Below are 21,435 nucleotides of genomic sequence, written 5' to 3'. Positions count from 1 at the left end.
GCCAATCCTCTGCTCAAGCTAATATATTACCCCCAACCCCACGTGATCGTGACTTTGTGTATTAACCTTTTGAGTGGCGCTTTATCAAATGCTCTCTGGAAGTTCAGGTATATTATATCTACAGCATCCCCATTATCTGTTTGCTTGCTACACCTTCAAAGAATTCTACCAATGCGTCAAACACGATTTACCCTTCATAAAACCATGCTGACTCTGATGGATTGTGTTTTGACTTTCCAAATGTCCTGTTACCACTACTTCCTTAATAATGGATTCCAACAATAGTGAGCACTGTGGGTTCTCCTGAGTTTTGGAGCATGAATGTACTAAAAGGTGAAGGGTTCTATGTGAACATATTTACACAGGGTAGCAGTATCGCAAAATAAACACTGGGATTGCTATCTTTAGTAGTCACAGGGGGGGTCTGGAAACGAGAGTTAAAACAAATGGTTTATTACCAAAAGTAAAATATTTCTAAGTAACTGTCCCAGTCCCAGTTGGGATTACTCTGCAACTCAGTTCCTACCTGGGCCAGCTTTTGATGTCCTGAGTCAACTATCCCCATAGGGTGGCATGGTGGCGCAGTGGTTAGCACTGCTGTCTTATGGCACCATGTCCCAGGTTCGATTCTGGATCTGGGTCACTGTCTGTGTGGCATTTTCACATTTTCCCCATGTCTGTGTGAGTCTCACCCCCACAACCCAAACCCATGTGCAGGGTAGCTGGATGGGCCATGCTAAATTGCCCCTTAATTGGAATTTTAAAAAAAAACTATCCCGCAGCTCGGCCTCCGCCCCACAGAGGGGGAGCTTGTTATCCATGAGGCTCACGGGGTGATTCATCGGGTCATCCCCATGGGTCTTAGAACGATACAGCGCAGTACAGGCCCTTCGGCCCACGATGTTGCACCGACATAGGAAGTCAAAAACTAAAGGCCATCTAACCTACACTATGCCATTATCATCCATATACTTATCCAATAAACTTTTAAATGCCCTCAATGTTGGCGAGTTCACTACTGTTGCAGGTAGGGCATTCCACGGCCTCACCACTCTTTGCGTAAAAAACCCACCTCTGACCTATATCTATCTCCCCTCAATTTAAGGCTATGTCCCCTCGTGCTAGCCACCTCCATCCGCGGGAGAAGGCTCTCACTGTCCACCCTATCTAACCCTCTGATCATTTTGTATGCCTCTATTAAGTCACCTCTTAACCTTCTTCTCTCTAACGAAAACAACCTCAAGTCCATCAGCCTTTCCTCATAAGATTTTCCTTCCATACCAGGCAACATCCTGGTAAATCTCCTCTGCACCCGTTCCAAAGCTTCCACGTCCTTCCTATAATGAGGCGACCAGAACTGTACGCAATACTCCAAATGCGGCCGTACCAGAGTTTTGTACAGCTGGCAACATGACCTCATGGCTCTGGAACTCAATCCCTCTACCAATAAAGGCCAACACACCATAGGCCTTCTTCACAACCCTATCAACCTGGGTGACAACTTTCAGGATCTATGTACATGGACACCGAGATCCCTCTGCTCATCCACACTACCAAGAATTTTACCATTAGCCAAATATTCCGCATTCCTGTTATTCTTTCCAAAGTGAATCACCTCACACTTCTCCACATTAAACTCCATTTGCCACCTCTCAGCCCAGCTCTGCAGCTTATCTATGTCCCACTGTAACCTGCAACATCCTTCCGCACTGTCTACAACTCCACCGACTTTAGTGTCGTCTGCAAATTTACTCACCCAAGCTTCTGTGCCCTCCTCTAGGTCATTTATAAAAATGACAAACAGCAACGGCCCCAGAACAGATCCTTGTTTTACGCCACTCGTAACTGAACTCCATTCTGAACATTTCCCATCAACTACCACTCTCTGTCTTCTTTCAACTAGCCAATTTCTGATCCACATCTCTAAATCACCCTCAATCCCCAGCCTCCATATTTTCTGCAATAGCCGACCGTGGGGAACCTTATCAAACGCTTTACTGAAATCCATATATACCACATCAACTGCTCTACCCTCGTCTACCTGTTCAGTCACCTTCTCAAAGAACTCGATAAGGTTTGTGAGGCATGACCTACCCTTCACAAAACCATGCTGACTGTCCCTAATCATATTATTCCTATCTAGATGATTATAAATCGTATCTCTTATAATCCTCTCCAAGACTTTACCCACAACAGACGTGAGGCTCACCGGCCTATAGTTACTGGGGTTATCTCTATTCCCCTTCTTGAACAAAGGGACCACATTTGCTATCCACCAGTCCTCTGGCACTATTCCTGTAGCCAATGATGACATAAAAATCAAAGCCAAAGGCTCAGCAATCTCTTCCCTGGCTTCCCAGAGAATCTTAGGATTCCGGGAGGGGAAGTCTGCTCAAAGCATCTGCATGTGCTACTCGCGTTCCCGGTCTGTGCTCCAGAACGCATCTATATGCCGCCAGTAGCAACGCCCAGCGTTGGATTCTAGCTGATGCAATCGGGGGTATTGACTTGTCTTCTTTTAATAACCCTAATAACGGCTTATGGTCCGTCACTATGGTGACTTTCCGCCCGTACAGATACTGGTGAAATTATTTTTACTGCGAATATCACTGCCAGTCCTTCCTTCTCGATTTGGGCGTACTTCCTCTCAGCCATCGCCAAGGTCCTCAAAGCATAGGCTATTGGCCGTTCTACCCCATTCCTTCCTCTATGGGCTAAGACGGCTCCTACCCCATAGGGGGATGCATCACAAGCGACCACCAACTCCTTCCTTGGATCATAATGCTCTAGGACATTTTCGGATGACAGCTGTTCCTTAATGTCCCTAAATGCTCGGTTTTGGCGGGTGGACCATTTCCATTCTTACCCCTTTTTTAGTAGCTGGTGGAGGGGTTCTAGGATGGACGCCCTATTTTCAATAAATTTTCCATAATAGGTTACCAACCCTAGAAATGATCGTAACTCCTGGACTGTGGTGGGAGCTGGGGCTTCTTTTATTGCCCTTACCCTGTCTTCTAATGGATGTAAGCCTGACTCGTCTACTTTATATCCCAGGTACGTCACTTGTGGGGCCAGAAAAACACATTTTTCCCATTTTAGCCGTACACCTGCCTTTGCGAAACGCCTGAGCACTTCCTCCAGGTTCCTTAAGTGTTCCCTGTTTGTCCTACCCGCGATTAAGACATCGTCCAAATAAATCGCCACCTGCGGTAGTCCCTGCAGAATATTTTCCATCGTCCGCTGGAATATAGCGCAGGCTGATGACACTCCAAAAGGTAGCCTAGTATAACGAAAAAGGCCCTTCAGGGTGTTGATCGTAGCGAACTTCTGGGAGCTCTTGTCCAGTTTTAACTGCAGGTAGGCGTGGCTCATGTCTAGTTTCGTGAACAAAAGCCCACCTGCCAATTTGGCATATAGGTCGTCTATTTTTGGGATTGGGTATTTGTCCAGCAGTGCGTATTTGTTTACTGTCTGTTGAAATCTCCACAGAGACGTATCGAGCCGTCTGGCTTCAAAATTGGTACCACCGGCGCTGCCCATTCCGAGAATTGTACTGGTCTGATAATGCCGTCGCGCCGTAACCTTTCTATTTTGTCATCTACTTTCTTCCTTAATGCAAAAGGTACCGGCCTGGCCTTACAAAATTTCGGAAGGGCTTCTCGGTCCACGTGCAAAGTTGCTTTGGCGCCTATGATTTCCCCCAAACCTTCCTGGAAGACCTCCGGGTATTTTTGGAGAACTCCACTCAACTGTCCGCTTCCACTCTGGAAAATTTTCATCCAATCTAATTTTAGGTCTTTCAGCCAGTTCCGTCCAATTAAGCTCGGTCCGGAGCCCTCTACTATCGTCAACGGTAATCTGAGCAATTGTTTCTCATATTCCACAGGTACATGAGTCGCGCCTAGAACTTCCATGGGTTCCCCCGTGTAGGTTTTAAGTTTCGCAATGTTTTTGTTAGGGTTAGTGGCTGGAGTCCATCTTTGATTTTTCTAAATGCTGCCACTCCCATTACTGATACGGCCGCACCCGTGTCTATTTCCATTATTGTCGGCCGCCCGTTCACCCGTGGGGTAATCCTAATGGGTTCTGCTTTCTTCGTTGTAATATTATATAAATGTCCCCCTTCGGAGGAGGATGGGGCGTCTAGGTTGTGTACTTCCCTGCGTCCCCATCTGCTATTCCTCTTTTGCCACCTCCTTCTAGGGTTTCTGTCGTTGTTACCCCACTCTGTCTGGTGCCAGAAACAGTCCTTCTCTGTTGGGGGAGCCTCAGCCGATACTTCCCTCTGTCTCCAATTAGTCCTGGCAGACTTGGGGGCAGTTCTGGAGTTTTCCTTTTTCCCTCTATTCCTCAGGTTTTTCCTGAGAGCGGCTATCTGGTAGCAGGACCCGTTGTGGTAGTCCCTCTCACAGGTATCTACCTCCATTGGCATGCCCTGTAGTTCCTGCCCCCCACTTGCTGCCTTTTCTAGGGACAGTGCGAGCTGTAACGCCTGCCTGCAGTCTAGCTGCGTTTCCGCCAACAGGCGCTTCTGTATTGAGGTCGTTTATACCACACACTAACCGGTCCCGAAGCATTTCATTTAGCGTCGGGCCGAACTCACATTTTTCCGCCAGCCTTCTCAGGCGGGTCAAGAAATTTGTGACTGACTCCCTGTCTTCCCGCTTCGCTGTGTAGAATCTGTACCTATGCAAAATGAGGGGTGGATTTGGGTCATAGTGGTCTTTCACCAATTCCGTTACTTCTTGGAAAGTTTTCGTGTCCGGCGCATCGGGATAAGTCAGACTACGTATAATGGCGAAAGCGGAGGGTACGCACGCCGACAGCAGGATAAGCCGTCTCCTTTCGTCCGTCAGTATATCATTTGCCCGGAAGAAGGAACACATTCTCTCCACATACTGGGACCAGTCCTCAATAGCCGGGTCGAATGCCTCTAACCTCCCAAAAAACGGCATTTTTAAAATGGCAAGGCTTACCCTCCGAGTGCGGCAGCTGGTCTCCGCAAAATTCGTAGTTTACCTCGTCGCCACTGTAGTAATCCACGTGAGGCAGGAGTTCCGTCACCACACCAATATTTATTTACAATAACGATATTACAGGAGCAGCTACAAACAGTGCTGCTAGCAGTCCAGTCAACTTAAGACTGGCTCACAAGCCTACACAGGTGATTATATGGGCCCCTTCAATGAGCTATCATTGAGGGAGCTTATACTCCAATTGGCCAACCAATAAAGCCAATTGGAGTTCATTACATGCTCATTTTAACCAACCTATCCCACCTGGAACTTGATGGGATCAGGTCATTCACCCATTTTACGCACTGCCCTTGCACGAGCTCACTCGGGTGGGGTGTCAACTCAACTGCTGCTTACCTCGCTGGGAGTTCGGTGCTTCTGTCTGGCTCCAAAATCTTGAGTGAGCAATCTTGACATGAAAGACAGGGGGTGAAACTCATCTTGAGCGGCTGTTCACCATGTGTGGTTGCGCTTCCCAAAGCCTGATATTCTTGGATCGGAGAAATATCCTTATTTTGCTATCGTTGTTTATCTTTAAAGCCAGATTGTTGCTGCTGGTCATGTGTGTGAGCTAGAACTATGCTACACCGCCATCTATTGGTCATGCACGGTCTCACCGTCTATATTTTGAATCTGCCTGATGTGTTTGTTATGTCTGTGATCCCGCTGAACCAAGCATTCTTGCACCCAGGTAAAGGTCAATGAAAATCATCTTCGATCTCCTTTTTATTTCAAATTTCTTCTCATTTATTTCGTTTGCTCCTCTTCAGGATTCAATGAACCTGTGAGGTTCAGGCCAATCTGCCTGTGTTGTTCCTGAACTGACTCATTGTCACCAATTTTCTGTTGATGGGATGGAGTTGGCCTAATGTGCAGGCTTATCGATCGACGCCTTCAGCACTCCAGGCATTGGATTCATCTTTTTGGATTCCCCCTCCCCCTCTCCTAATTTGCATAAACTGGGGATGCAGCAAAAGCTTGACCAATTACAGACTTGACTGAAGAATGGAAAAATGCAGTGAGACAGCAGCCCTTATAGTGGTCAGCACAGAACAATGTAGTTTTGGTCACAGTGACAGGGATGTGTGACACTGCTGCCTTTCAGGCAGGAGGTTCTTTATGGTAAGGTGGCCTCATTCTGCCATTACAATTCGAGGTGTAAGCTGCACTGAGGGAGGTTGCTGACAAAACAGGCTTATGTATTTTTAAAATTGTTCTCCGAGGTGAGTCGCCGCTGTCAGAGCAGACATTATTGCCCATTGTAGTTCCGAAGGAGGATGGGAACGTGGAACTAATAGCATTCCCACGCAAAAGCTGTCCCTGCCTTTGGAGGTGTTGTCAATGAAACTTCCGCAGACTGCGATAGGCCAGTGGACCAGTGCGGAAAGACGCTCAGTCGAGGCCTCACTGGGGAGGCCATTAGTTCCTGGGCGCTGGGATAATCTGGTGCAGCCTATTGGCTCATTTAAATAGCGAGGCCAAGATAAAGATTGCGCCATATTGCGAGATCTCGTGAGATCTCACAAGGCATTCCGAGCATTGCAAATCCCGCAGGATTTACTGCCCTCAGCGCTCAGGGAGTTGGTCGCGACTGGGCCGATCAATCGTGCCCTTGACCCAATCCATTGGTTGTACGATTGCCTAGCTTGTCTACAAGGTGCTTCTCTCGCTGTTTAGCACAATGTAATTCTGTATTGTAACTTCACCAAATTGGCATCTCACTTACACGTACCATACATCTGATACTACTTCTGACGAGCTACTTATGCTCCTCATCCGGCTTGTTGTGGGTTGAGGAGTGAGAAATACGTAAGGCCACGAGGTTAAAGTTTGTTATTCTGCAATTCTTTTTTTTTTTAATTTAGAGTACCCAATTATTTTTTCCAATTAAGGGGCAATTTAGAGTGGCCAATCCACCTATCCTGCACATCTTTGGGTTGTGGGGGTGAAACCCACGCAGACACGGGGACAACGTGCAAACTACACACGGTCAGTGACCCAGGGCCGGGATTCGAACCCAGGTCCTCAGCGCCGTGGGCAGCAATACTAACCACTGTGCCACCGTGCTGCCCTTTTATTCTGCAATTCTGATGCTTCTGTTGGCTAACAGCATTTCGTATACGTATAGATTTGAGCTGCTAGTTCTGGTTGTGATCTATCCCAGTTAGCACAGTGGTAGCGCCACAAGACACGGTCTATTTCATCAGCATGCCTTCATCATGTCTTGAAGCTAGGTTGCAGCTGATTGGTCAATCCGAGTTTGCTCTTGTCATTCATTGATAAAACTGAGTGGTGATACTCCAGGTTGTTAAAAGTCAACCATGTTGGTGCAGGGAAAGAGTTATATGTCAGACAGACCGAGTAAATGATGTTTCCTTTGCTGAACAACGTACCCATTTTGCCAAGGTTGGAAGACACCTATCGCGCAGAAAGAGGTGGCGAATGTTCCAGCTTCCAGTCAACACACAACTTTGCTGTTCGGATGTTTCTCAATGGAGACAATCATGGGTGCAAACATTACCAATAGCCCCCAAAGCGCTACTGCTCCCATCCAATGTTTCCTCGTAGAATTGCAACCACTGTGGACTGCCACTCACTTAGAACATACAGTGCAGAAGGAGGCCATTCGGCCCATCGAAGCCCTCACTTGAAATGAAAATGAAATGAAAATCGCTTATTGTCACGAGTAGGCTTCAATGAAGTTACTGTGAAAAGCCCCTAGTCGCCACATTCCGGCGCCTGTCCGGGGAGGCTGGTACTTCCACCTTATCCTCATAACCCAATAACCCCTCCTACCATTTGTGGTCACTGAGGGCAATTTATCATGGCCAATCCACCTAACCTACAAGTCTTTGGACTGTGGGAGGAAACCGGAGCACTCGGAGGAAACCCACACAGACACGGGGAGAACGTGCAGACTCCGCACAGACAGTGACCCAGCGGGGAATCCAACCCGGGACCCTGGCGCTGTGAAGCCACAGTGCTGCCCTTTCTGCTACCGTGCTACCGTGCCCTTACTCATGGCATCATGGCTGCTGACTGATCAGAATATTATGCACAGTATTTCAGTGTCCAGCTACCATTTAGTTCAGTATAGGACTTTCATTTGCATGTTGGCAATGAAGTAGGAAGTACCAGGGGCTGTTTAGCTCACAGGGCTAATCGCTGGCTTTGAAAGCAGACCAAAGCAAGCCAGCAGCACGGTTTGATTCCCGTAACAGCCTCCCCGAACAGGCGCCGGAATGTGGCGACTAGGGGCTTTTCACAGTAACTTCATTTGAAGCCTACTTGTGACAATAAGCGATTTTCATTTTCATTTCATTTCAGATAGGAAGAAACATTTCCCCTTAGTGGGGCAGGGTGGGTGGGGTGGGGTGAGTGTCGGGTGAGCATAGATTTAAGGTGACGTAAGGAAAAGCTTCTTCTCCCAGAGGGTGCTGGGAATCTGGAACTCTGTCTGAAAGGGTGGTAGAGGTGGGAACCGTTACAACATTTAAAAGGCATTTAGACGAGTATTTGAAATGCCAAGCATACAAAGCTACGGACCAAGTGTTAGAAAATGGGATTAGAATAGATAGGTGCTTGATGGCCAGCACAGACATGGTGGGTCAAAGGGCCTCTTTCTGTGCTGTAAACCTGTGCTGATGCCTCCATAGATTGTTATCTGTAACACCTCTACTGAACTCTGCCCTATCCAGCTGATGTAAGAACTATGCAACAAGTCCCACAAGGGATCACGCTTAAATAATTACGCTGTTTAAATAAGTGTTGGCACTTGGAGACCCGCGCACATCAATAGCGCAGCTTCACTTTTGCACAAAACATTGATGTGGGGCGCGGCATGCCACAGATCCACTGTTCCATCTTCCTTCCACTTGATGATCTCCACACTGCTGCAGTGCATTAGCTTCTCCGATCACACACGCCTGTCCCCACTCTTAACGGGGAACAATATTCCCTGGTTGATTTTAATTTGTTTTCAAGAACCTTACAGATATTGATTGATCTTTTGCTCTGATGCATTGTTAAGCATTTTATTTCTCAAGAGAAAAGAGACCCATTTTGATAATCTCTTCCTGATATATATATACTCATGCAACCTTATTATTATTCTCTGCACCCTCTCCAGGGCCTCTATATTATTTTAATAATCTGGTGACCAGAATGGCATGCCGTATGCCGTGTGGTCTCACCAGGGTTACCATTGTTTTACAAAGCAAAATGTAATATGGCCATTGATTTGGGAGCACTGAAACTGCAAAGCTATTTTATTAAACAACAATAGTGGCCGTAAAATGTCCTGGAAAGATCTAACGATTCACTAGTGCCTGTGGTACTATCTATAGTTTCAAAAAAATTAATTTGGAGTATCCAATTATTTTTTTCCAATTAAGGGGCAATTTAACGTGGCCAATCCACCTAACCTGCACACCTTTGAGTTGTGGGGGTGAAACCCACGCAGATACGGGGAGAATGTGCAAACTCCACACAGACACTGATCCGGGAGCAGGATCGAACCCAAGTCCTCAGCGACGTAGGTAGCAGTGTTAACCACTGCGCCACCGTGTCGGCCTCACTATCCACAGTTAGTTGATGAAAATACATTAATTAAAATCATATCATAGAATCCCTACAGTGCAGAAGGAGGCTACCCAGACTATCGAGTCTGCACAGTCCCTCCAAAGGGCCATCCCGCCTAGGTTCACTCCCCATTCACCCATCCCGCCCAAACCCCGTAGCCAAACCTGCACATCCTTGGACAATAAGGGGCAATTTAGCGTGGCCAATCCACCTAACCTGCACATCTTTGGACTGTGGGAGGAAGGATAGACACGGGGAGAACATACAAACTCCACACAGTCATGCAAGGCCGGAATTGAACCCGGCTACTTGCTGTTGTGAGACAGGAGTGCTAACCACTGTGCCACCGTGACGCCCAAATATTTGTGATAAATGTAAGAAATTGTCAGAGTTTATATTTATTTGCCATAATGTTATTAAAACCTGGGTTTAAGATGCATACAGACAGTATGTCTGCTAAAGCTGTGATTAAGGGGTCATAAAATTAAGGTAATCATTGATTTTGCAGGTGAGGTGCTCTAATAGAATATTATGTACGTTTAAAGGACAACTAGAGTGTAGATGATTTATGAAGGGTATTGTGTTTAGTCCTAGCTAAACAGGTCATGGGACATCTTGTGGGAGGAGACAGAAGAATATCTTATGCTTTGGGTACAGATTATATAATTAAGGAGAGGAGCCAGATCTGTCTGAAAAGTTAGTTCTTCCTAGGATTTTAATCTGAACATGGGTGTTTCAGTTTTGGTCTTCCCCAAAGATTCTGCACAGAGAAAAGCAAGTAGAAACCTGGTGGTTAACTTTGTTCATGAGTGGTATTTGGACTATATTGGTTTGCTTAATTGGAATACAGAGGCAGGTTTAGGAAGTAAGCTAAAGTTTCTCCTTAACTGTTGGAACTGTTAACCGCAAAGTTAGTTCTCTGTTGTTAATGTGGTTCTATGTTTAAAGTTTGTTTTAACATAAAAGATACCTATGGGTCAGTGTTATAAATCCTGTGATGCAGTAACATTTCTTCATAGTTTTACAAATTACAAATAGTCAGGTTCTTGTCTGGGATCCTAACATGTATAAGATGGCAACATTGTTCACAGACTTCAGAAGCTTTTTGCCTGGAGACATCTAGTGGCAAAGTCTGCAATTACATGGGATGACAAAGCAAGATTGAATGGGAAATATTAACATAGCAATTTAAAATTGATAAATATAGATTCAAAAATGCGATCAAAATTCATGAAAAAGGGAAGTAAGTTTTATGGGCAGCAAGTGTGTCATTCCGTGCAAAACTTCAGTAATGTACTGATAACTAGATGTTACATTTATGTTCCATCTTAATCAATTTGCTTGTAATTCCCACAGAGATGATCCCATGGATCTCCCATTGTAACTTTGACGGGGAGGTTTGGGAGAAGCCTTAGAGAAATGGTGTTAATGGCTACATGCCACTTCATTGAGGTTTCTACTGATCTTCCACCTGAAGTTACAGCCGAAGATCAGGCCACCCGACAGTTAGTGAATGTGCAAGATCTTTCCAAGGTGGTAACAATGCCGTAAAGGAGCAGCGACATTCCCTTTGATAGGTTTCTAGATTTACGTGAAGGATGAGCAGGAAAAGGCTGGCTGCTCCAAACAACTGTAAACCACCTCAGGATGGCCAGAACATCGTTGACTAGACACGGTTAAACTTCAATCGGTGCCAATTTAACAGCAAACATATTCTGGAGCTGATTGTTAATTTTAAGTTTTAGTTGTATCAGTTCCAGCACATTGCAGAACAATGTGGGTGAAGTCTGGTTGACAGTTTGTTGTGTTTCCTTTTTTTAAAAAACCTTTGTGTTGTCAGTTTCAATATTATATACATTGCTGTCCATTTACAGTACAAAAGGCTTTTCCTTAAGTTTACAGTCTGTTGCTGTCTGACTCGGTGTACAATCCTCCCCCCCTCCCCCCACACACACACGGCCTCCGATTTCCTTACCCACCCTCTCCCTCGTCCCGTCCCCTGATGCCCTCCCTGCTTGATCTGGAGGATCTCCTTGTTTCCCCCCTTTACCCCCCCCCCCCCATGTCTATTTTCCCCCATTGGTTTTGGCCACGTCCATCTTGTGGATGAGGGTTGTTTGCCGCCTCCCCCCTCCCTCCTCGTTGTTTCTTTTGTCCCTCTCAGGCTCTCTCTTTTCTCCACCCCCCCCCCCCCCCCCCCCCCCCAAACGGGGTTGGTCCCTGACGTTCCTCCTAGTCTTTTTTTAAAACTTTCCAGTTTCCCTCTCGACTGGCTGTTGCTGGCCACAAACAGGTTTTGGAACAGGCTGACAAATGGCCCCCATGCAGTAAGGAACCTTCCTTCGACCCCCGGATGGTGTATTTTATCTTCTCCAGGTGGAGAAATTCCGAAAGGTCAGCGAGCCAGTCTTCAGCTGTGGGTGGTGCTGCCGATCGCCAGCCGAGCAGGATTCTCCGGCGTGCGATTAGGGAATTTCGTAGAATTTACCCAAGCCCACACCTCCACCTTATTCCCATTAGCCAGTAACCAAACCCAACACTAAGGGCAATTTTGGACACTGAGGGCAATTTATCATGGCCAATCCACCTAACCTGCACATCTTTGGACTGTGGGAGGAAACCGGAGCACCCGGAGGAAACCCACGCACACACGGGGAGGACGTGCAGACTCCACACAGACAGTGACCCAGCCGGGAATCGAACCTGGGACCCTGGAGCTGTGAAGCAATTGTGCTGACCACTGTGCTACCGTGCTGCGAAAGCTAGGGCTTCCCCATGTGTAGCTCTGGCTCCTCTGATACCCCAACGGTTGCCACATTTTGGACATGGCTTCACCCTCACCCCCACAATCCTGGACATTGCCTCAGAGAAGGCTGTCCAGAACCCGGCAAGTTTGGGACAAGCCCAGGAAATGTGGGTGGTTGGCCGGGCCCCTCTGGCATCACTCACATTTATCCTCCACCTCCGGGAAGAACCTGCTCATTCGCACCCCTCCGAGTTGGATTCGTATACCCATCCTCTCACTCTTTCTGCCGTTGCTGCCCAGTGGTAGTATTGGCAGTGTCAGGCCTCCCTTCATTTCAGCCCCCCCCCCCCCACCCTGCACACACACACACACATAAACGGCATAATTAAGCTGCCTACGTTTTGGAAGAAAACCTTTGGGATGAAGATCGGTGTGGATCTGAATAGAAATGGAACCTTGGCAGCACATTCATGTTGATCGTCGGCACTCTCCCCGCCATGGAGAATGGGAGTGAGCCATACCTCTGTCGGTCCTTTTTGACTTCCTCCACCAGGCTGGTCAGGTTCCATTTGTGGATCTGTGTCCAGTCTCTGGCTATTTGGATCCCCAGGTATTGGAATTTATTTTGGCCCCTCCAGCTCTGTCCCTCTCCTTGTTTGGGTTCACTGGGAAAGCCTCACTCTTGCCGAGGTTGCGTTTGTAACCCGAGAAGGTTCTGAACTCTTTCAGGATCTGCATGATTGCTTTCAGTCCTTCCTGTGGCTTTGAGATGTACAGGAGCAGGTCATCCGCATAGAGTGAGACTCTATGGGCACGATTCTCCGCTGCCCACGCCAGTTGAGAGAATAGCGGGAGGGCCTCCCGACATTTTTTGCGCCCTCCTGCTATTCTCGCCCCCTCTCGCCCGACCCACGTCACGATAGCTGCTCGCCGTTTTTTACGACGAGCGGCGATTCTCCGCGGCCGATGGGCCGAGCGGCCTGGCCTTTACGCACATTTTTTCACGGCAGCAAACACACCTGCTTGCTGCTGTCATAAAAACGGGCGCTGGGTGCCCGTTTGGGGCATCCAGAGGCCCGTTAGGGCCGGAAGCACCACCGTTGTGCTCGGGAGGGGACAGGCCCGCGATCGATCGTCAGGCCTGCGTCCAAAAGGGATGCACTATTTCCCCTCCGCCGCCCGACAGGATCAAGCCGCCACATCTTGTCGGGCGGCGGTGGAGAAATGCGGAACTGCGCATGCTCGGGTTCCGTCAATGGCGTGATGATGTTACCCGCGCATGCGCGGGTTGAAGCCGGCTCCAACCTACGCATGCGTGGCTGATGTCATACAGACGCCAGCCGCGCGTCATCTTGGCGCGCGGCCTTAACAACGGTCGTTAAGGCCGCGACACCGTGATTCCCGGGGTCCCGCTCCTAGCCCCGATGGGGGGGGGGAATCGGCTCCCGGGAACGGGCGTGAAGGCTGCCGTGAAACACGGCCAGTTTCACGGCAGCCTTTACGACTCTCCGCATTTGCGGAGAATCTCGCCCATTGTTCTCTGTCAACTCTTTGGATGCCCCAGCAGAGTTTCGCATCCTGCCAAGCGTTTGACTGCTCGTGCAAATAGGAGAGGGGAGAGCGGGCATCCCTGCCTTGTGCAGTTTGTTGAGTTTCCTGGCAGTCCATATGGTGCATCGTGGGCACTGTCTACTTAGTAAACATGCAGCAAACGTGACAAATGCCCGGATGCAGATATATGCATGTGGTATTTATCCGCTTGCCCTTTTGGGATGGCTGGACTGGATTTGCCTGGTTTTATTGGGTAAGTTGACGGAGCACTCATTTTCCTGACACGGATTGTGCACCCAGCAGGTGATTGATGTAACTAGAGCTACAGTCCGACAAGAGAAAGACTGCATTACTTTCAACAGATCAAAATGCCGTTAAACATTCTATTGAAGGACTGGAGATGGTGACCTACAGGAAAGATGGATGGGTTTGCAAACAAAAAGATTGGGATGAAGCAGAGCAATGGAGTAATGTTCCGTCCAGTCACATCTGCAAATGAATCCTGGGATGCTGGCCAAGCTGGCAGCCAGTTTGGTTAGCTCTCTGGAACGGTTGGAATATAAATTGAGGATGCTCTCAGGCATCCAGTCTTTCATCGTTTTTATTTCCACTGGTTAGGTGGGCCAAGAAAATGGTGAATGACGAGCTGCTGAAGTGTATTACAATCAGCCAAGTTTTTTTTTTTTTATAAATTTAGATTAGCCAATTATTTTTTCTAATTAAGGGGCAATTTAGCCTGGCCAATCCACCTACTCTGCACATTTTTGGGTTGTGGGGGCGAAACCCACGCAGACACGGGGAGAAAGTGCAAACTCCACACGGACAGTGACCCAGAGCCGGGATCGAACCTGGGACCTCAGCGCCGTGAGGCGGTTATGCTAACCACTAGGCCACCGTGCTGCCCTACAATCAGCCAAGTTTATCCTCTGCCAGGCACAGGGTTTTCTAGATTTTGTTTCTAAAAGCACGGAGAAGTTTGTAGGAAGCTGACATAAAATGACAGGAATGATAAACCTGATGTTAAAACTGAGTTTCGAGCAGTATCTTTACTGTCAGCACGATTGCACAGTGGTTAGCACTGCTGCCTCGCAGCGCCAGGGACCTGGGTTCGATTTTGACCTTGGATGTGTGGAGTCTGCATGTTCTCCCCCATGTCTGCGTGGGTTTCCTCCAGGTGCTCCGGTTTCCTCTCACACTCCAAAGATGTGCGGGTTAGGTGGATTGGCTGTGCTAAATTACCCCCTAGTGTCCAAAAAGGTTAGCTAGGATTACTGGATTATAGGGATAGGGTGGAAGCGTGGGCTTAAGTAGGGTGTTCTTTCCAAGGGCTGGTGCAGACTCGATGGGCTGAATGGCCTTCTTCTGCACCCTAGGGATTCTAAGATTCTATGGGATTCTAAGATTCTGAGCACAGAACACCACCACCTGCAAGTTCCCTTTGAGTCATACATGATTGTGACTTGGAAATGTAAAGCAAGTCCTTCATCAGCGCTGAGTAAACATCCTCAAATAACTGTGTGAAAGAAAGATTTGCACTTCCAGAGCACCTTTCATGCCCTTAGTATGTCCCAAAGTGTTTCACAGCCAATTAAGTACTTTTGAAATCCTCCAGGACGAGACATGGCAAGTGTAGAGACCATGGGCGCAATTCTCTCCCCCCCCCCCCCCCCCCAACGCCGGGTGGGAGAATCGTGGGGGCGCCGGGCGAGTCCCGCCATGCCGCACCAGCACCCGCGCGCGATTCTCCCACCCCCCCGAAACGGCGCGGCGAGATTTACGGCAGACCGCTCGGAGAATCGTCGCTCGCCGTTTGCAACAGGCGAGCGGTGATTCTCCAGCCCGGATGGGCCAAGCGACCTGCCCAATACGACGTGTTCCCACCGGCGCCAACCACACCTGATCGCTGCCAGCGTGAACAGCGCGCGAACGCTGCAGGGCGGCCTGTGGGGGGGGGGGGGGGGAGGATCGAGCACCGGGGGGGGCGCTCAAAAGAGGTCTGGCCCACGATCGGTGGCCACCGATCGGCGGGCCGGCCTCTCTGAGAGATGCACTCCTTTCCTCCGCTGCCCCGCAAGATCACTCCTCCATTTCTTGCGGGGCGCCCGCGGGGAGGATGGCAACTGCGCATGCGCGGGTGACGTCATTTACGTGGCGCCGGCTGCGTAATTTACGCGGTGCCGCTTGGATTGGATTGGATTTGTTTATTGTCATGTGTACCGAGGTACAGTGAAAAGTATTTTTCTGCAAGCAGCTCAACAGATCATTCAGTACATGGAAGAAAAGGGAATTAAACAAAATTCAAGAAAATACATGAGATATACATGAGAGCTTTAGAATTAATTTTTAAAAGGTTAGAACGAGTATAAGTTAAGTTAAAAGTGGATCTGTTGGGGAGAGCTTGCAGAGAGTCGCCTCGCACCAGCGCCATCTTTGGTGCAACGATGTTGCTGCAAAAGGCGACTTTCGAAGCCTCAAAATCTCTCCAAGAACAGGGATGTATTTCTATGTCGAGTATAAAAGTGAACTGTTGGCCTGGATGGTCGCCATTTTGAAACGTCACCACCGTCCAACACAAGCAGTTTCTTAAACTCCCATACATCTTAGCAACGCAACCTGTATTGCCTGCTTGATTCCAATTGTGCCTGGTTATAAGGTACTGATTATCAAAACATGCATTTGGAGAATGAGACATTGAGGCTATATAGTATATCATTGCTGAACAGGAGGATCGATTTATACGCCGGCTACCTGCAAACACATAAATTTGGGGGCTGCGATTTAAAATAGTGCCGTGAGATTTTTTGCATCCACATAAGAAGACAGACAGGGATTGACTTAACACTTCATCTGAAAAAGAGCACCTTGAAGCGTGCAACGTTCATTCAACAGTACACCGCTGCCTAGATTGTTATGCTCAAATTCTGAGGTAAGGAGTAGCTTTACCACAAAGACTGCAGTGTTTCAAGAAAGCAGCTCACCTTCTTGAGGATAATTAGGGATGGACAATAAAAATGTTGGCTTTGCATCCAATGAATGAGTTTTTAAAAATCCAAATGCCAAGACATTTTGAGCCAGAGGTTACTAGTTTTACTGAAGGTCCCTGGCGTGATTTGATAGGCCCACGTGTTAATCTGCCACTGTTTCTCAACCCTCCTCCCTACCTTCACGAACCCAATCCCATCCCTGATGATTAGTGCCTCTACTTATCCTTTCTTTCATGAAAATAATTAGACAGATCTGTTGAGGCTGGGGGCACTGACAATAAGTCACAATTTGAATACAGCATTGATTAATCAGGATTTAAATCAAGTCAGGTGTTAGCCTGCATCCGAGCATGTGACTTTTTCTTGACCAAAAATACTTAATGAGCGAACCAGAGATTTGCCATTTGTTTATCATTTGTAAGATGTAGATGAGCTGCTCCCTTGATGGTTTCCTCACTAAGTGAATTACCTGTTTTAGAATTGATGAGGAGGGAGTCTTGCGTCTAATCCAGGTCCCATGCTGACTTAGATGAGGTGGCAGCTGGACTTTACAATTGGATTTGGTGACTGGGAATTACGGAAAAAGAAAATCATTTAAAACCTTTCACTTGTAAAGCACTTTCAGAATGTAGCGAAGAGCTTTTCAACCAATGAAATACCTTTTTAAGGTATAATAGTTGTTGCAAGCTTAGCAACTATTGTTGCACATTTTAATACAGCAACCTGCCAAAATTACCAAGGACATTAAAAAAAAACATATTTTGGGCGAGATCCTCTGGCTTCTCTGTGGCGGGAGGCAGTTTGTTGTTGGCGGCCGGTGGGCTATTCTGATCCCACTGCTGTCCATGAGATTTTGCATCAAATCCACCCCATGCCATTGGGAAACCCCCAGCGGGGCTGTGCCATGGGCAGGGCTGGAAGATCCCACTGGCGTGAACAGCCCTTATTATTAGAAAATGACTAAAATAATAGTAATTGCGGCTGTTCAGGTGGCACAGTGGTTAGTATTGTTGCCGCAGAGTGCCAGGGGCCCAGGTTCAATTCCCGGCTTGGGTCACTGTCTGCGCGTGGTCTGCACATTCTCTCCATGTCTGCGTGGGTTTCCTCCGGGTGCTCCGGTTTCCTCCCACAGTCCAAAGACATGCGGGTTAGGTGGAATGGCCATGATACATTGCCCCTTAGAGTCCAGTGCCGGTTAGGTTATTAGGTTCTGGGGCTAGGGCGGGGTGGATGGGTGAGTGGACATGTGTACAGTCCTCTTTCGAAGGGTCAATGCAGACTCGATGGGCCAAATGGTCTTCTCCTGCACTGTCAGGATTCTATGATTCTATAATTTAGGGCTCTGGCCAGCCATTATATCTTGGGGGTTATCATTGATCGGTAATTTAACTGGACCAACCCTATAAATACTGCGGCTGCAGGAGCCGGTCAAAGTTTGAGAATTCTGCAGTGAGTAACTGCCTTCTGACTCCCAAAGCCTGTCCACCATCTACAAGGCACAGGTCAGGAGTGTGGTGGAATATTGTTCACTTGCCTAGACAACGGCAGTGCCAACAGTACTCAAGTAGCTCAACACCATTCAGGCATTCATTGGCATTCCATCAACCACAATAAACATCACTCTCTGCATGACCGGTGCACCACGTTTAGCAGTCTGTACCTTCTGCAAGATGCACCACAGGAACTCGCCAGGGCTCCTTCGACTGACCCTTCCAAAGGCACGACCTCTACCACCGGGAAGGACAAGGGCAGCAGGTGCCTGGGAACACCACCACCTGCAATTTTCCCTTCTAGTCACTCACCATCCTGACTTGGAAATATATCACAGTTCCTGCACTGTCGCTGGGTCAAAATGTTGGAACTCCCTGCCTAACAGCACGGTGGGTGAACCTACACCACATGGACTGCGGTGGTTCAAGAAGGCAGCTCAATGCCACCTTCTCAGGGCATTTGTGGAGGGCAACAAACAGTGGCTTAGCGAGCAGTGCTGGCATCCAGGAATGAATTAAAATATCAAAATTAGAATGTCCGATATTATCATTGAATTTGCACTTGCTTAATTCTGGTTTTTATGTTCTAGGCAGCTCGGTGGGAAATTGAAAACATTTAAAAAAAATAAATTTAGAATACCCAATTTCTTTTTCCCAATTAAGGGGCAGTTTAGTGTGGCCAATCAAGCTACTCTGCACATAGAACATAGAACATAGAACAGTACAGCACAGAACAGGCCCTTCGGCCCTCAATGTTGTGCCGAGCCATGATCACCCTACTCAAACCCACATATCCACCCTATACCCGTAACCCAACAACCCCCCCCTTAACCTTACTTTTATTAGGACACTACGGGCAATTTAGCATGGCCAATCCACCTAACCCGCACATCTTTGGACTGTGGGAGGAAACCGGAGCACCCGGAGGAAACCCACGCACACAGGGGGAGGACGTGCAGACTCCACACAGACAGTGACCCAGCTGGGAATCGAACCTGGGACCCTGGAGCTGTGAAGCATTTATGCTAACCACCATGCTACCATGCTACCCTACATCTTTTGGATTGTGGGGGTGAGGCCCAGGCGGACACGGGGAGAATGTGCAAACTCCACATGGACAGTGACCCGGGGCCGGGAGCAAACTGAGGTCCTCGGCGTCGTGAGGCAGGAGTGCTAACCACTGTGCCACCATGCCACCCATAGTTCAGTGAGAAATTTGGGAGTAAGTTCCAATGGGAAAAATTGGCACAGAGCCATTGAATATTTTGTCATAATGTATGTATAATTGTGGCCTTGTATCATAGAATCATACAGCACAGAAGGTGGCCATTTGACCCTGCCCTTTGAAGGAGCGAACTAATTAGTTCCACTCTTCCCCCTGCTCTTTCCCCGTGGCCCTGAAAATCCTTCCCCTTCAACTCTCTATCCAATTCCCCTTCGTAAAGTTAGCAGTGAATCTGCTTCCACCCCCCTTTTCGAGGCAGCACACTCCAGATCGCAAAGCTCAATGTGCAAAAATAATCCCTAATTTGCTTCGGCTAGGAACGTAATCATCCATGAGCAGTGAGCCAAAATTGTATTTTACCTTTTGCTGTGGTCATGGCAACTGGTCGCTGGAAACTCTCAGCCCATCACATTGGAGCGGAAAATATGATTGATGCAGATCGTCTTAAAATCTAAATAGAATCAAGACCCAAATTATTCTGGGGCTTTATCATCTCCCGAATGCTAGTTTTTAAGTAAACAATCTTAGTGCATTGCAAGCTTGCCTTTAGTGTGCGACATATATAATGAATGGGAACAAGGGACGAAGGTTTGAATTTCTGCGTCAATGTTACATGACTATTAGAATTTCTAATTCTACATTGAAGGTGACAAGGCAGGGAGTTTGCAAATTGATCAACTAACCAAGAATATGTATATTAGTGACATTGGAATACAAAAATAGTCATTTTCCTGAGAAAGCAGGGACTTAAAAATCAATCCAAGCGGTTCAGGATTTTTCCGAAAAGAGGGACATATTGCTGAAGCTTTTCATATTGCACTCGTCAGGACAAACACAAGAATGCCAAATTTCTATCTCAATAATTTAGACTACAGAGGGTGCTGATTGGTTGGTAATTCGACTTTTTAACAAATTCTTTCATGAGATGTGGGAATTGCTGGCAAGGCAGTATTTGTTGCCCATCCTTAATTTCCCTTGAGCTGAATGGTTTGCTCGGCCATTTCAGAAAGCAGTTAAGAGTCAAGCATGTTGCTGTGGATCTGGAGTCACATGCAGGCCAGACCAGGTGAGGATAATAAATTTCCTTTGCGAAAGTGAACCAGATGGGCTTTTACCACAATCGACAACGGATTCACAGTCACTTTTACCAAGACCAGATCTTCTTTCAATTGCAATTTTAGTTTGGTCAATCAAATTCAAATTCCACCACTGCCGTGGTAGGATTTGAACCCACGTTCCCAGAGCACAAGCCTGGGTGTCTGGATTGACATTACCCCCGCCTCCCACTGATTGGCCGAGATGTTGCTATGGAGAAAGCAATGGGGAGCTATAGACTCATGACCTGGCTAGTCCAAAAAAGGCATAAAGCTTGAACTTATTCCTTTTGTTTGCTTGCGTATGAGTTTATGTTGCACCAAGTAAGTGTAAATGAGCCATGTTCCGTGCTCGATTGAGTATATATACCAGTTGTTGTTCAGGATTGTAAAGGGCAACTGATATGCAGATGTCAGCTGACCTTTGTTGTTGGCAGCCAGTTTCTGTTTTGCATGTGAAAAATGGAAGATTTATTTTTGAAAGGGATAAGGATTTAAGATGTTGCACTGTTCATCTGGATCTGTGTTGATATTAGTTCAGTGGGTGCATGGCAGTGATAGATTATTGAGGTTACTGTAACATGTGGAAAAAAATGAATGGTATTTTCATTAATTATTGTGTGGTTTTCAAGATCCAGTTCAGTGTGCAGACTGTTCCTGGTGCCTGGTGGCAGGCTAGGAGATGGTGGTGGGTGGAATGCTGAGAAAATAGGGGAACATTTGGACAGGCTGAGTGAGTAGGTATGTGC

At 47.5% G+C, this 21,435-nt stretch overlaps 1 protein-coding gene across 2 annotated transcripts in view; it reads left to right on the top strand.

Annotated features, from left to right (window-relative positions):
• The window catches only part of rab31 (RAB31, member RAS oncogene family), a 132,894-nt gene that overhangs the window by 93,789 nt on the left and 17,670 nt on the right, over positions 1 to 21,435 (top strand). Inside the window, exon 7 of one of the 2 annotated variants that reach the window (XM_038808676.1) lies at positions 10,953 to 11,447. The exons of the other annotated variant lie outside the window; for it this stretch is intronic. Coding sequence (XP_038664604.1) covers positions 10,953 to 11,011 — 59 coding nt within the window. The 3' untranslated portion in view covers positions 11,012 to 11,447. Of the gene's footprint in view, positions 1 to 10,952; positions 11,448 to 21,435 lie in introns of those variants that run through there. 2 annotated transcript variants of the gene reach the window in all.

This window comes from Scyliorhinus canicula, chromosome 10 (assembly GCF_902713615.1).
Source record: "Scyliorhinus canicula chromosome 10, sScyCan1.1, whole genome shotgun sequence".
NCBI classification, from domain to species: domain Eukaryota; kingdom Metazoa; phylum Chordata; class Chondrichthyes; order Carcharhiniformes; family Scyliorhinidae; genus Scyliorhinus; species Scyliorhinus canicula.
Note: the sequence above shows the minus strand (reverse complement) of the source record. Positions and strands in the feature narration are given on the sequence as shown.